Source organism: Antedon mediterranea, chromosome 11 (assembly GCF_964355755.1).
Source record: "Antedon mediterranea chromosome 11, ecAntMedi1.1, whole genome shotgun sequence".
Classification (NCBI taxonomy): Eukaryota; Metazoa; Echinodermata; class Crinoidea; order Comatulida; family Antedonidae; genus Antedon; species Antedon mediterranea.
The window spans coordinates 7,935,721-7,953,108 of NC_092680.1; the positions used below are offsets into that span (position 1 = coordinate 7,935,721).

At 32.1% G+C, this 17,388-nt stretch overlaps 1 protein-coding gene across 1 annotated transcript; it reads left to right on the plus strand.

Moving 5' to 3' along the window:
- Positions 1-1,225: 1,225 nt before the first annotated feature.
- LOC140063086 (uncharacterized) lies at positions 1,226-15,428 on the plus strand. The gene is made up of 17 exons (XM_072109519.1): positions 1,226-1,400; positions 3,625-3,728; positions 4,113-4,211; positions 4,577-4,675; positions 4,907-5,056; positions 5,629-5,760; positions 7,665-7,763; positions 8,963-9,061; positions 9,489-9,602; positions 10,693-10,701; positions 10,904-11,002; positions 11,246-11,344; positions 11,635-11,733; positions 12,270-12,362; positions 12,799-13,000; positions 13,194-13,316; positions 13,671-15,428. The coding sequence occupies exons 1-17, from the start codon at positions 1,367-1,369 to the stop codon at positions 13,736-13,738; spliced, it is 1,722 nt and encodes a 573-aa protein (XP_071965620.1). The 5' UTR covers positions 1,226-1,366; the 3' UTR covers positions 13,739-15,428.
- The last annotated feature ends 1,960 nt before the right edge of the window (positions 15,429-17,388 follow it).

Below are 17,388 nucleotides of genomic sequence, written 5' to 3' on the forward strand. Positions count from 1 at the left end.
GCTATAAGAATTATAACCATTAATTGTATTAAGTTCAATAACTTATTGTAACATAATGTGTTAATGTATCTATGCCTGATCCTAACCAGGTGTTATATATTGAATCGAAAAATATGAATACCGTAATGTAATTACACATAGATTAATGATAAGCACACACACACACACACACATTTTAATTACTGAGTGGGATGCACTTCTTCCATCAACAAATTAGTAATATTTCAGATTTAACACGCTTTCATTTCTGAGTAGGATTTTTTAAAATACAATATTCATTTTTAAATGTATCATATTCTTGAAATCAAATTTTCGTTTTTAGTGAAGATAAAATGAAGGAGATGATTTTTTTCAATTTTATCATATGCTTATTTTCAATATTTTCAGATTTAGGAATTATTGTGCATCTCAATTATGATTCAACTTTATTTTGGTTAAACGCTTTTTATAGCTTACGTTAATAAGTAATTTTCTGTTCCATGCTAGGAAATTACCAGCATTTAGTATAAGTACAGTATCTTTTGTATGTTATGACCTCCCGTCAATGAAATATTTGTGGTATTATGCATTTTTAAAAAATGTAAAAAATTAATCGATACATTGCTTTAATGAAGACACGTACAAAAAAAGATGAATGTTCATGTTGTTGTAACCGAATGTATTTAAATAACTGATTCTTATATTCGTCAGGTTTGATATACCACGTGATTTTACGGTATTATGCCTTCTGCATATATATACCTGTAGTAAATCAAGTTCAAATCTTAAATACAATACCTTTAATGATTTCCATGATGATATTATTAATATAAGATAAGATAGGATAATTTTTATTGGTCAATCATAAAATATGTTGGAAATTCATTTTCCTAATGGCGTACACATACAAAAATACATATACAAATTAAAAATATAATATATATAAAAAGAAAACATATACTTAAAAATAGACGAACTGGATTATTATTCATTAAAACATTTAAAAAAAATAATGTATATATTACTATTAATTATTACTGTATATTAAAATCAATCAATTTAAATGTTAGATTTTCCCTAAATTTCCGTACCTTATATTATAATTCTCCATTATTTTTTGTTGTAGATGACGTCATTCACGATCTATATTATATCTATACAGAACCATGAAGCCTTTGTTATGCTAATTGGTAAAAGAAATCAACAAAAGTCGGCTTTAATAGTTCAATAGGCAACTATTGACGGCAAACCAGGTACAACCGTCACCTTTAGTCGTTTTTAAATGACATAAGGAGTAGGCCTAACAGTTTGGATCTTCGTTTTTGGAAACCAAAGCCTTGGGGAAGGCATTTTAACCCCTAGGCATCTTACTGGAAGAATATTCAAGATGACGGAGATTACGGTAGACGACGGGGAAATACGTAAGTTGTACATTTTCCGTCGGATTTACCGAGCAGGAATTTCCGGTCTGTATGCCTTTAACAGACGTACACGTAACAAGGCTCCATGTAGGCCTACTCTATCTGTATGATTGTATTATTGTGTGTCCAGCACTATAATATTATATCATATTATTATATTAAAATATTGGTTTATCTATTAACCAATGTCACTAAAAGGAATTCCACTAAAACAGCCTTCAACATAGATATTATGCTTAGGTGCAGTTGGGCCATTCATTTATTAAGACTCTCAGAACGGCCAAGAGCATGGTCAGTTAGACCCTATTTTAATGACATGGTGGTCTTAGAATGGAGGATGTAGGCATACCAGAAAATTACCACATCGTATTAGAGTCGAGAAAACAAAAATCAAAACCTTATTGCAATAATAGCACATCATTTTTAAACCACACTGCAAAAAAATGTTATGGGCTCATAAAAATAATTTACAATAGAGTAAAATAATTATTTTAATATTATTCTGCTTTATATTATCATGCTTATATTTTAATTTGTTTTAAATTAGTTTTATTAGATAACCAGAGAAGAGTAAAATTACAGTAATTTCACAATTCCCTTGAGTAATTTTTAAACAATTTAAAAATGAATGTTCATGCGTATTCAGCGAAGAGTGAAATTACAATAATTTCACTATATAAGTTCATACATTACTTGGTATAGCCTTATAAAAGAAACCTATGACTTTTTGATGAATTCATTAATCATCGCTATTACCCGATTCAATGAATGGAACATTACCTAATGATCTTTACTAATTGTGCCAGTTTAGTGTTGGCTGTATGCAATTTGTCAGATATAATATGTAAAAAGAACATCGCCTTTTTTAATCCAATATGAAATTGTTGATCATTGAATGAAGAATATTTAGGGTTTCGTGTGATCCAGTACATGTTCATATATTTTCCACGTATACAAACTTTCTACGTAAACACAATGATTACGAAGTACTACGGACTGTATGCTATGTACGTTATATTGATCAATTAATTAAATTGTTAGATTATAGTTGTGGTAGCATAACGTTGTTAATTTACAATCGAATTGCTCTTGCTGTCAATATTGTAGGTGTTAAACGATAATGATATTCATAAGCAATCGATTGACAATGTGTTTTTTGTTCTAATGATACACGTTGAATATTAAATAAATTTAATCTTAGAATATCTATGTTATACACGATTGAAGTTACACGCGATTTACTGAAATTTGCCTTGACTGTAGGCCTACGTAAATGTATGAATAATTAAAGCGTAAATGTATTTATAATAATGTTTACAAATACAAAATGATAGTATTATATTTTTAGATGTTACTGTGTTATTGATTTTATGCACTTAAGCCTATTATAGTTGGCCTACTGTGTCTAATTATTATAGTGGGCCTACTGATAGCCTTACTGTGTCTTATTATAGTGGGCCTACTGATAGCCTTACTGTGTCTTGTGTGACGTTATTTTGTACATTTTTACTAGGGAATTGTCAAATTTCTAATTCGATATTTTCTCCATGGTTATACTGTATTGCTGCAGTATGGAACAGACCACTGGTAATGCATTGCCTATTATCTGGACGCGGGTCTGCCATGGACACTCACCAAGTTCTAGTGGGGAGTTCGATTTCTGCTGTCCCCCAACTCACCGTTTCAACTTTTTGAAAGTCAATTTAAGAGTGTGAATCCCTCATGTTAAATTTTAATTTTTGTTAACGTAAGCTCTTTTGATGTATCTGTTTTTTAGATATAAGGTGCTTTGTTATATCGCTAGATATGGAATTATTGTTGTTATTTTTATTACCGTACATCTCCCTATTAATATATAATTTTATTGTAGGCCTATCTCATTGTTTCATCGGTATCTTTCTGCGCTATGACACGGTACTATTTTGTATGCGACGGGTTTAAGTGCGTGGAGGTAAACACACAACTCACGTACCCTCATTTTTCTACAGTACAGACCATGAATAATATATTATCGATATCAATACATATTTGCTTACTGAAAACGCGGACAACAAACCAAATAATAGGTGTTAATAACAGTGTAGTGAGTCATTGAGAAATATGGGTACATGCTGTTAGGATCCTTGAACGATACTGACACAGTATATTAAGTAAGTTGCAATGTTTTAAAAAAGATATGGATTAAACATTATGGCGGATATTTATCGTAAAATTTCTTTACCAGTTTTGTACAGTGAACGGGAGCTACACGAGGCAGCAAAACATGGAGATTTGGAGAAGGTTGAATCGCTCGTTAGCAAGGGTGTTAATGTTAACGCTATGGACGAGGTAAGAGTGATTGTAGTAGGCCCACTCGAGTTTTCATCTTTATTGAAGGAACGGATGATATAAAAAACATTACACTATGTCTAAACATGGGGGAATATAAGTATTATGTTGGCAAATCACGTTTCGAGCAGATTGTATGGTATTTTAAGTTGATCCATCAAATTTCTTAAGAATACACATGGATTTATAACTCCGTGGAATACACTCTTATTTAAGCCAGGGCATGTTGGTATTTTCAATAGTTTCGGTTCCACATCACCATAGATTCATGAACAAATTCCGTTTGTATCTTCTTTATGCAAACATGAATTGTTAATTATACGCTGAAGTTGTCATTGTTGAGTTGAGATTGTGTGAACAGTTTTACGATGATTATTTTTACAGAAAGACAGAATAGCATTACATCTTGCTGCGGGACAGGGTCATGATGAAGTAGTTCTATTTTTACTTGATAATGATGCAAAAGTTGACTGGCCAGATAAGGTAAGACAAATATGCTGTTCGCATTTATTGTAGTGTATGATATTATGTATTTAACTTATTTCAAATCGTCACTGATTTCCAACGTGTTTCTTGTTTCTCATAATTTACATGATCAAGAGCAAATAATAATGATCTTTACAAAATTACATTCATATTTTTAATCATTTTTGCATGGAGAGCTTTAAATATTATTTTGATGTCATTATTTCATTTGTGTGCAATTTTAACAACACAATACAAGTACTAAGATATATACTAAACTAATAATTTCACTAAATATAACTAGTAACTTATTTCTTATTAAAATAATAAATGATTCATTAATCCAATAAAAATAATTCAATTTTTAACATTTGTTTTTCTAGTATGGAATGAACGCGTTACTTTGGGCAGCGTGGTTTGGACACCACAAGGTACTTGATGCTCTGTCAAAAGCCAATGTCACTGTTAAATGCGAAAATAAGGTAGGCTACTTGTAAACGATATATTTTTATTTATATAAAAAAAGGTAACGAATTCCTAAATGTAGCACTGAATAATTTATGTTGTTATTATATTAATGTTATGTTATGTTATTGTTATTACTATACTGTATCACAAGAAGACGTCTTGTTTTTTAAAGGAGCTTTAACATTTGAAAGTTTATCAGGTAAATTGATTTGTTCTTCGTGAAAAACACTGTTAAATACTTACAGCTTGGATTGAACATCCTCCATTGTGCTGCAATGCGAGGAAATATAGAGGTAATGAAATACATAGTTGAAAACCTTATCGATGAAGACGCCGAAGAAGACGAAGAAGCAGCAAGTGACACTGTTGCACTAGATTCAACGCAAGACAATAAGGTATAATATAGAAACTAATGTGACTTCAAATCAATGGGTTTTTGCGCGTCTGGCGTTCCATAAGTTTTCGTCAGACACTATTTTTTACTATACGGTACCTCTTTTGAAAAAGGGTACCAGTTTACTGTTTATATGGAAAACGAGAATATATTCTATTCTTTTCTCCAGAGAATCTTGATATCAACTTTTAACCTTTTAAGCCATCGCTTGTGATTGGTCAATTCATTTGCGTTGCGTTACGTCCTTGCGTTGCGTCGCTAGTGGGAACCACGCTTAAGAAAGGTTTTTTATTCGTTGTGGGAGGTAATGTAGATAAAATAATGGGATCTAGTTGGCCATGCTTGAGCTAAATACTTTAGGCCTACACAATTACTGTACAATTACAAACATTGTTGTAATGTTATTTATTCCTACTTTGACACTCGTTATACTTTTGTTTGAAAATTCAATTTACGTTAATTGATGTCATCGTTCTTACTTGGTGGTGTTCTTTTTATCCATCTACTCTTGTTTACAGCAGGATATACTGTTTGTTTCCAATGTGTAATGTATTTTGTAATTATTCTATTAAGCTATCAGGTATGTTCGGAAGATTCAAAAGTGGCGTTTCATTATTGTCGGATATATCGATTGTTAAGAAAGACGAGACACCAAAAGTTAGAGACGATTCATCTCAGTTTGAGAAACGAACTGTTCATTTAGAGGTAGATAATAGAATGTTGGTACATCGAGTCGCAATATTATATTATTAGCTGCTAATTGTTGTTATCTAACGTTTTTATTGTGGTAGAAGCTTTACTAACTCTCACAGAGCTTTGTTTTGTTTATAAATTTTAGGTAAATCTAAAACTAAACATTTTTCCCGATTTTGTTATTTTCAAGACAGGACCACAATGCAAAAAAAAAGGATTCTTTTACCTTATTGTGTAATTTTGTATAAAGATGTTGTTAAATAAAAAAAAACTTGTAATAATGATAGTATCCAATTTGCTATTGATATACGTACATACACTATACAGCAAATAGAAGTCGAGTGGCCGAGTGGTTAAGGCATGATTAAGGCGTCGCAACCGTAGGCCTAACCATCAAGTTCAGATAACTCTGGACCATTAGTTCTGGTTATAGAACAAGTCTTTTCTTCTGGTGATCCAATGTGAATAACCAGATACATCTTTTGAAAGAGTAGAGAGTTTCCTTGGTGTACTGGTCCATCACGTTAATTTGGGCAGGTGCTGCACTGATGTTGGTTCGTAGGGTCCAATCCGAATTTTCTCAGTTTCTCATTGATCTTGAGGACGATTTAATACATTTACATATAGGCCTACTGTAAACTCACCACCGCAGTCGTACAATGTATTTGTCATGATTATTCATTAATGGTTAACAGCATTGTCATTTTTTTATAATTATTATCTATTATGAGTTTTTCAGTAAAATCTATTCAATATAAATTAACATTTCCAAGTTTTAGCTTGTCTTACAAGGACTCAATCAAAGTAGCAATCTAAAAATATAAACTTTAATGATTAAAACTGAAATATAATAAAACAAACAAAAATTGATACAAAGCAATAGAAAGCAATCATCATTTATGAATAATGCGCCACCATATTGGTTATTTGAAATAACACCGATAGTTATGAACGTATTGTGCTTTAAAATGTATTGTGTGGTTTTTTATTATTGTCATCCGATTCTCTGTGATCTCCACATATGACATCATATATCCAGATCATAGGTAGGCAAATTATGTAATACAGTGTAACACAAGCATCACATGTGGCGCCTGTATTATGTGATGGTTATGATGGAGGTGTCACGAAATACAGTGTATCAACCTAGCCTATAACTGTACACATTATTATTATATATATACAGTACGAAAATAATTCTGCTATTATTGTCCAGAGTCCAGAATTGGCAAAGGAGCACATTGTATGGCATGCTGATCAGCAGAGCAGAAATGTTTGGCACACGTCTGTTACGTCACTGTTGCATAATGGTTGTGGCTATTAACATTTAAGGTTGTCCATTAAAATAGTCGTAACATTATAAATATGTAACTGTATCTTAATTGGTAAACAATTACAGTTTCAGAATGTATGTTAAATGTCATACTGCTATTCAGTTTATTATACTCCGTCATAGCGTGTTCATTGTATTGTAGACTATCTTTAATTTTTAAATAACTATTAACGTAGCAATTTGTAAAGCTTGGTTCCCACTTGGACACAACGTAAGGACGTAAGCCTGTAGTAAGTATTTTGACCAATCACAATGTGATGGATCATCTAACTGTCGCTTGTGATTGGTCAACTCACTTGCGTCCGTTGCGTGCGTCCAATTTGAAACCGAGTTTGTAATATTCTTGTTTTTTGGTCTTCTTTATGTGTTCTTGGCAAAAGAAAAAAATAAACTAATTTTACTAATATAACTTCTGTATATATATATTCATACTAATCTGTGATATTCTACAATTTGTTTATATTTCTAAAACTGTTCATGAGTTAAAGTATTTAGATCTTTCACATGAAATACTATCTTTAAATACTGTGGAGTTTTGAAACTCATGTTTTATTTTTATTAATACACAATTTCAATATGACAGGGAAAGAAGACGCCGTTCCATTTGGCTGCTGAAAATGGATGCACTGAGGTACTGCAATATTTGATAATACAGAGGTGTAAAAAGTTTGCACGAACCGAGGTTTGTTTTATTATTACTTAGGCCTACTGGTTGACAAATATTGCATAACAACCCTTGCAATATCGCCTAGCTCCCTGTAGTACCAAATGTACAAGACGGCGCGGCTTTAATGACCATTACGCAGTGTTCTCCCAGTATAGAAATCAACTCCACAAAATCAAAGCGTAGTGCCGAATCTTAGTCTGTATAATATACATCATTTTGCCTCTATTGCTCTTGACAAATGTTTACCTCCAAGGGTGCTTATTTTATATTTGCTTACACTATTTTTAATACCTATTTGAGCCAATTTATTCCGGTAAATCTTGCTGTAAAAAAAATCTGCTTCGAAAGAACGCTATTCTGGCGCTTCATTGTAAAATGTTGTTGTCAATTTTCAAAACAATTAATTAATGAATAAAACAGAATTATCTCTTATTACCTATATAGTGTACAGAGATTACTGTAATCCATTGGCTTTATAATGAACATGTTTATGGTAATGTTACTTTATATAGTAGGTGTTAGGCCTATATTGATTGTCCCATGATAAATATGTATAGATTAAATGTAAATATAAATGAACTTTGACTGTTTGTCATGCAAGTCGGTTACAATTTTTATTATAACTATAAGTAATATTGACGCTTTCATTAGCCACTAATCCGTCTCTGTCCTTTCAATTCCAAACAAATAATTGTCAATCTGCTGAAACACATAGGAATAATTGACCCTTGCGTCAACGAAAAGTAGTTTCAGTGCAACGACGAAAAGTTGTTCATGTGCACAACGAAAACAATTGTCTCTGTCTAACAATAACAAGTAGTTTATATGCGTAACAAAAACAAATTTCTCTGTAAAAACAACAAGTATTTTATTTCCGAAACGAAACCACATTTCTCTGTGTAACATTAACAGCGAGAAGTAGTTTATCTGCACAACAACAAAAAAGGTTATATAGTTTCTCTGAGCAAAGGTGGTTTCTCTGTGCAATGAAAAGTTATCTGTGCAAGTTTTTCTAAAGCTTGGTTCCCACTAGGACGCAACACAAGGACGTATGCGCAACGCAAGGACGTACGTAGGCGCAACTCAAGTACGTAATTGGTCAACTCGCCTGCGTTGCGCTTACGTGCTTGCGTTGCGTCCCAGTGAGAACCAAGCGTTAAATGTAAGAGTAGGTTCATAGCACCGTTACTGAATTACTTGAATTTCCATTTCAGGACGGGTGCTTAGCTATACAGCTTGCAGCGAAGGGTGGTCACGTTGATGCCGTCAAATTACTTATTGAAAATGAGTTGGAAGTAGATTGTAGAAATGTGGTACGTCGATATCTTGAATTAGGCCTACTTAATATGTAAACATAACAACAAACAATAACAATAATAATAATAATAATGCATTGATGGTTAATGAGGATAAGATAATGATGAGAGTAACGACAATGAGTATATTGAGATGTTGATATCTATATATTTAATTTATATTGATTGTATTTCTTAAGTGAGTACAATGATGATGATGATATAACGACAATAATGATTGTTTGTTTATAATTATAAAATACTAAAGGTCGGTACTAATAATTATTCTGATTTTTATTTGATAAAAATGTTAATTATTTATTCTTAGCTATTTTAATGTAAAAAACCAAAATATTTGGTTTTTTTTGTTGCTATTACATACATGTAACATTGTGAGTTTTTATATAGTAAAAAATAAATTGATTGAAGACATTTTCTTTTTTAGGAAGGAAAAACAGCTCTTCATTTTGCAGCCGAGGAAGGTCATCCAGAAGTCGTTGATCTATTACTACAAAGCAATGCTGAAATAAATGCCAAATCAAACGTAAGAGTTTATTCACACTAAACAGCCTATTAGTAGTCTATTAATATGTCCATGATGTTTTTACATTCCGTAATAGTACATTATTACAGCATTCTCCAGTTAATGTCCGAGCCATGACCAGCATTTGACCTACTCGAATAGCCTAGTTATAGGTAATTTACAACAAAGCACAAACACACAGAATCTGTTAAATGAATATTAATAGCAGCTTTACCCTTTTACAAAATAAATAAAAATAACTCAATCTAAATGAACGACAACAGACTTAAGGCCCATTTACACTAGGGCGATAACGATCGACGATAAAAGATAAATATGCATTTTTCATACCTAAAACAAAAGAATTTTAAAAAGTTTTCATCCTAGAACTATGCTGTCTTTGATGAAAATACTATTTCCACACGTCCAATTAATCATGATTAGTAAGAGCAATAATATCGTTACAATACAACTTTTTTTATTGATCGTGACGTCATTTGATTGGATTTAAAAAGAATATTATTTTTATCAAAATAATATGGCATAAATGATTATCTTAAAGTTCTAGAACGAAAATGGTTCTAATTTCTTTTGTTTTATCCACGAAAAATGTTGATTATCGTCGATCGTTATCGCCCTAGTGTAAATGGGCCTTTAATCAGATTAACACAACATTGTTATAATAAAATAGCAACTACTGTAGTGTGTTCAATTTAGTAAATCATAGACAAAATATTCAGCTCTTGTTGTTATGGTAATTAGATTGACGTTTAAAAAGCGCTAAATTAGCATTACTCATAATTATATTTGCGTATTTGATGAATTATTTATTTCTACTTTTTTATAGTTATTTTTAAAATTATCAATCCGTATAATTGTTCTTGAGTTGACTCGACTGTATAACACTATGTAGCTTTCAATTTGGGATGACCTGTGACCTTGCAACAAGTTAGGTCATGTCTATCGATGTTTCGTCGGTCGTCGCCTGCACGCGTAATTTTTTTTTCCAGGACGAACGTGGGCAGAAATCATGAATAATTCCGCCTGCACCTAGAAATCCCGAAAGCGCCCTAATATACAATTTTTTTAAATTATTTTTTTTCTTTTTCTTTTTGTATGAACACAGGAAAAAACTGTAAGTATATAAATGGATATTCATTTTAAATTGAATTTAAATACAAATCAATTTTAAAATCCAATTTAGCTTTGACAGTTGGTTAATTGTAGGCAATTTGTAGGGCCTATATGTTTCCAAGGCTATCAAATTTGATGTTTCTAATAATACTAATAAATGTGTGATTAGGCAATTGCCATGACATTATATCTGTTTATGATAGATGGAAATGTGTGCTATTCATTTTGCTGCGCTCAACGAACACGTTGAAGTTATTGGAGTTCTGGCAAAACACACTTGTCGAATAAATATACGAAACATGGTAAGTGTCTCAAAGCTTCTACTAAAAATGTTTATGTTGTATCGTTATTTTGATGTTACATACAATATGTCAATACACTTTTGATACTACGAATCAATGGTTGGTTGTTATCTGTTGTTTGTCTCCTTAAAAAGAGTTCCTCCTTAAAAAGAGTGCCTTTTAAAGAGGAGTATCTCAGGGGATAGGTTTTACTGTATTACCGAACATTGTATTCAATTACTATATCATCTTCGATTCTTTTAGCCCGGTAACACAGCTTTACATATGTGCGCACTGCTAGAAAAGATGAAGTCATTGAAATCACTTCTTGATTGGGGTTGTGCAGTTAACGCGATTAATAAGGTAAAACTAAATAATAATCAAGATTTCTAATAAAGAATTGACGTGTAGTTTTTGATTTGCGACCACTGACGCCCTCGGACTTGCGCATGGATGGGCAGTTCCCGCATGCGCACAATTAATTAAAATGACCGAACTCGTTCTCAGGTCATCGGTTGTCGCAAATCAAAAACTACACGTCAATTCTTCAATTGATCCAATCTTGACTTTCAATTGATCCAAACTTGACCTTCAATTGATCCAATCTTGACTTACTCATACAAAAGAATTACTTGTTTTTTTCGTCTTTGTAGAAAAAGCGCACAGCTTTGCACGAAGCGACTGAAAACAATGTACCTAGCGTGGTAGAGATGCTGCTATTATATGGCGCTGATGTTGCTCTGGCAGACAAAGTAAGATTTTATATTTTTATATATCAAAATAAATTTAACCGAATATTCTAGGAAGGCCTTGTGCTGAGATCTATTATTGTAATAATGTTAAGATAAACAAATGCTTGCGAACAGTAAAGGTGTGATATTTTGTACAACATTCTAAACTCTCTCATGATATATATTATAACAGCTGTTTCAGATAGTTTCGTTTTATTGGTTTGTATAACCCATAGTATCATCGAAGATAAAGCATGTTTAACAGAGACGTATGTTTCACGCTATTTGAACATTCCGAACATTTTTATACTGATCAAGCTAGTTCTTTTACTCCTTCTTGAAAATATTCTCCATTCCAATTTTGTATACAGGCCTCTAAATATTTGTGTGAGCTTCCAACGTAAATTGTTTAATATGTGTGCTTTTAAATGCATTGTTAATATTGATACTATACTGAACTACTTTTGAAATCATTTTTCGTATAGCAAAAATCAATACGCATGACTAAACGCCAAAGATTTATTTAATAACAGGATTATTAAAAATGTTCTTTTTAGAGCGGTAAGACACCTATTAGCATCGCAGCACGTGCCGACAACGTCACTATTGTAGACATGCTTATAAAGGCTGAACGTTACATGAAAAAGAAGGTAAGTATATTTGTATTTGTGCAAAGGAGAAAATTTAAATGGTTAAACTTACCAGCCATTTTGGGACACTGTTTGGCATGGCCTGTATACACTGTAGGCCTACATAATATTTTATACTGTAATTTTCACCAAAACCTTTATATGTTGGTGTTTGTTTTATTTCGAATCAATATACTGTACATTTAGATTAACTAGAATAAAAAAACAATTTTATTCACGACGATACAATAATTCTCATTCTAACAGAAGAATTAATTTTCATTATGTAAAATTTTGTGTGACGATATAGAGGGCGGCCTTTATATACATGTTTTTAGTAAATGCAAGGCTCATCAATGTGCATTATAATTTCATCTTTAACATATAATACATAAATTTGAGTTATGCCACATTATGTATCAACATATTCATTAAAACTGTATGTATCAATTGTTAGAAAGATGCTGAAGAAAATGGAGGTGTTCCTCCTAAACCCGTTACACAATTTCGCAAAGATACGTCAGAGCAAAATAAGCAAATGAAGCCAATAATTTGGTCGTTAGCGACAGAAAATTTCAAACAAAACGACTGGAAGAAGCTAGCGTTCCATTGGGGATTCACAGAAGCACACGTTAAAGCTATTGGACAGCAACATACTGGTAAATTTGTACATTAAATTAGGCCTAAAGTTTTTTTTTTCTTTAGTATTTATGTTGAATATATCATATTAGATATAATGTTGGTGAATGCGAGTTACAGAATAGCTTATCTTCATGTTTGTCGAACAAAATCCGTTAATGGGTATTTACTGTGTAGTTCTTGAACATTGATTACTATTTTTTTATGGTTCAGGTCAAACAAGCTGGAAAGAGCACACTTACCGTATGCTTCTTATTTGGTTACATGGGTGCCAGGAACACCCTCTTCGTGAGCTATTTGAGGCGTTAAGCGAAATTGGAAAAGTCAAACTCGCAGGTAAGTTACAACAATGGTAGTATTGTTATGACAATAGTTATAAATATAGGTCCTTGTCCGAGAAGCTCTCCACTTTTTTGGAAAGATTTGACATGTGTCATTACATACATGGATATTTGTATTTGAGTGCCACTAACGTAGTTTATCGGTGCATTACATAATACTGACATTGTATTGTTAGCCTATTGTTACGGTTATTTTTTATTTTGTTTTGCTTTTGCGGCGTCGTGTATACACGCGGTCCCTCCGCCGGACAAATCTATACGACATCACTGAAACTACAATACAAACCTATTACAAAACGTAGTATACAATAGATATATATGTAAATGTTTTTATGTTTTCATTTTACAGAAAAGATTCGCAAACAGGCTAACAAGAATGCAGGGTATGCGGACAATACTATGTGTCTTATATCTTAGCATAAGAAGTACCAGTGATTTCATAATACACGATTCACAGTTACAGATATATCTTACAAAATGTAAATTATTTTTACTTCGCTACGAACGTGTGAAATCGTTTCCGGAAAGCTTGTTCAGTTCCACGGAACGGAAGACGACGTCGTTCAATTCTGTATATAATTTTCCATTATTTAACAACCTGGCACCGTCTTTCGTTTAAATGAAGCTTTACATTGAGATAAATCTAGCTTGGAACAAGTCGGTAATATGTTCGGAGTTCATCTGGCTCATGTGCATTTTAAAGAACCTATTACATCTTTCGAGATGAGTAGGGGTTACCTCTGTGTACTAGTACATCATAGCCACTGATCATAACTGCACCCTCTGGGAGACCAGTATAAATAAATAATAACAAACAAACGAAGCCTGTGTAAAGATCACATTGATGTGACATCTGCGCATGCGTGTGTATTATTGTTGTAATAATTACACGGCGATTACATTAAACTGTGACAAACTTTCGTGTGAAAGCGTTCTAACCCTGTGAGATTATCACATATTCCAGAGATATATCAATCTATAACTATTTGGTACATCTTGTTACATTAGTGTTGTTCGTGTGGTGTGACAACTCCAAAATTAATGTTATTATAGGTCAGAATTTCTTTGTTTTGCCTCTGTAATTATACTTTATATTTATACAATATCAGTGCAATTAATAATAATTTAATTGTGTAATGAATATTGATTACCTTATTATAATAGTATACTTTAAAATATACGTTGATTTTTGCATGCAACTCAATATCATTTCATGATATTGTGCCATAAAATATAACTGTATACATCGTGTAAGGTGGCTACAAAATTTAACCAACTATTTTGTATTTGCGTCTTTAATTTTGATAGTGAAATTTAATCTCAAAAAGGTGTTAAACATCATGTTTAATATTCTAATAAGTGATTTAATAATGTAATGGGTTTGATTGGTATGTTTTAAGAATTGAGAGAGAATATTGATCGATTGATTACTGCCTCTCCGCTGAAAAGTCTGCCGACATTTCCGCTTGGGCTGCTTCGTAAATCTCTTACCAGTTTCTTCCAATCGGATCTTTCATTGGCTAGTTCTTTAAGTTGTTTGATTTCTTTCTTGGTTTTCAATTGTCCAGGATAATTGATGTTTGTGTTCTGCTTATAAAGGGTGAGTAGGTCGTTTCTGAGAGTTATTTGTAGGGTGGTTCTCGGTCTTCCTCAAAATTTTATATTGTGTAGTGTTGCTGAAATAATAGCTTGTTGCTGTGGTGACCCAATAGTCTCCATCTTGCCTCGACTATTTCTAACGAAATTGGTTTCGTTCCTGTCCTTCTGTATCAATTTATGTTCGATATCCTGTCTGGGAACCTGATACCTATGATTTTGCGAAGTTGCTGTCTGTGAAATGTGTCAAGTTTATGTGCTTCTTCTTTTGTGAGTCCCCATGTTTCAGAATCGTAGAGTAATATTATTTTAACTAGTGAGTTGTACAGCTTGATGCGTATTGAGAATATATCGTATGATATTATTATCTAAGTTAATATGTGCAGTAGCTTGTTTTTTATGCATGATATGAATTTTAATCAACAACATTTGTTTTTCTTACATTTTAGAATACTGTACATAATACATCATAGTATGCTGTTTAAAGGAATTATATAATGTGGTATGCACATGTTACAAACTGCTTAATATAGCACTATCATTGCTTAATAATTGAATTTTAAAAAGTGCGTATTCCGACCATTTTTCGTTTGGGATCTGCGCATGTCAATTATGCTATAGTAACAAGTTTTATCGAAAAATAAAAAGGTCGAAATTTGGTCATTTTTTGACATAAAATGGTTACTATAGCATAATAAACATGCGCAGAGTCGAATTGGGATCTCAATTATGCTATAGTAACCAGTTTTATCGAAAAATAAAAAGGTCGGAATTTGGTCATTTTTTGAAAAAATCCCTGTACTATTATAGTACAGGAAAATTTTCGAAAAAATGCCATTTATCGACCCTTTTATTTTTTGACATAAATGGTTACTATAGCATAATAAACATGCGCAGAGTTGAATATTGGGATCTGCGCATCTCAATTATGCTATAGTAACCAGTTTTATCGGAAAATAAAAAGGTTGGAATTTGGTCATTTTTTGAAAAATCCCTGTACTATAGTACAGGGAAATTTTCGACGAAAGCCATTTATCGACCCTTTCATTTTTTGACATAAATGGTTACTATAGCATAATAAACATGCGCAGAGTCGAATAGTGGGATCTGCGCATGTCAATTATGCTATTTAGTAACCAGTTTTATCGAAAAATAAAAAGGTTGAAATTTGGTCATTTTTTGGACATAAAATGGTTACTATAGCATAATAAACATGCACAGAGTCGAATAATTGGTTCTGCACATGTCAATTATGCTATAGTATCAAGTTTTATCGAAAAATAAAAAGGTTGAAATTTGGTCATTTTTTTGACATAAAATGGTTACTATAGCATAATAAACATGCGCAGAGTCGAATATTAGGATCTGCGCATGTCAATTATGCTATAGCAACCAGTTTTATCGAAAAATAAAAAGGTCGGAATTTGGTCATTTTTTTAAAAATCCCTGTACTATTATAGTACAGGAAAATTTTCGAAAAAATGCCATTTATCGACCCTTTTATTTTTTAACATAAATGGTTACTATAGCATAATAAACATGCACAGAGTCGAATATTGGGATCTGCGCATGTCAATTATGCTATAGTAACCAGTTTTATCGAAAAATAAAAAGGTCGGAATTTGGTCATTTTTTAAAAAATCCCTGTACTATAGTACAGGGAAATTTTCGAAGAAAGCCATTTATAGACCCTTTCATTTTTTGACATAAATGGTTACTATAGCATAATAAACATGCGCAGAGTCGAATAGTGGGATCTGCGCATGTCAATTATGCTATTTAGTAACCAGTTTTATCGAAAAATAAAAAGGTCGGAATTTGTTCATTTTTTGAAAAAATCCCTGTACTATAGTACAGGGAAATTTTCGAAAAATTGCCATTTTTCGATCCTTTTATTTTTTAACATAAATGGTTACAGTTTTATCGAAAAATAAAAAGGTTGAAATTTGGCAATTTTTTGGAAAAATCCATGTACTATAGTAAAGGGAAAATTTTCGAAAAAGGGCAATATTTCGACCCTTTTATTTTTTTGACATAAATGGTTACTATAGCATAATAAACATGCGCAGAGTCGATTATTGGGATCTGCGCATGTCAATTATGCTATAGTAACCAGTTTTATCGAAAAATAAAAAGGTTGAAATTTGGTCATTTTTTGACATAAAATGGTTACTATAGCATAATAAACATGCACAGAGTCGAATATGGGGATCTGCGCATGTTAATTATGATATAGTAACCATTTTAATCGAAAAATAAAAAGGTCGGAATTTGGTCATTTTTTGAAAAAATCCATGTACTATAGTAAAGGGAAAATTTTCGAAAAAGGGCAATATTTCGACCCTTTTATTTTTTGACATAAATGGTTACTATAGCATAATAAACATGCGCAGAGTCGATTATTGGGATCTGCGCATGTCAATTATGCTATAGTAACCAGTTTTATCGAAAAATAAAAAGGTTGAAATTTG

What these genes read in the sequence shown, in the direction of transcription:
- LOC140063086 (XM_072109519.1), top strand. Translation starts at nt 1,367, where the DNA reads ATGACGGAGATTACGGTAGACGACGGGGAAATAC. An exon ending in CTGTTAAATGCGAAAATAAG is followed by an intron (nt 4,676 to 4,906) that starts GTAGGCTACTTG and finishes AAATACTTACAG; the next exon opens with CTTGGATTGAACATCCTCCA. An exon ending in ATGTTGCTCTGGCAGACAAA is followed by an intron (nt 11,734 to 12,269) that starts GTAAGATTTTAT and finishes TGTTCTTTTTAG; the next exon opens with AGCGGTAAGACACCTATTAG.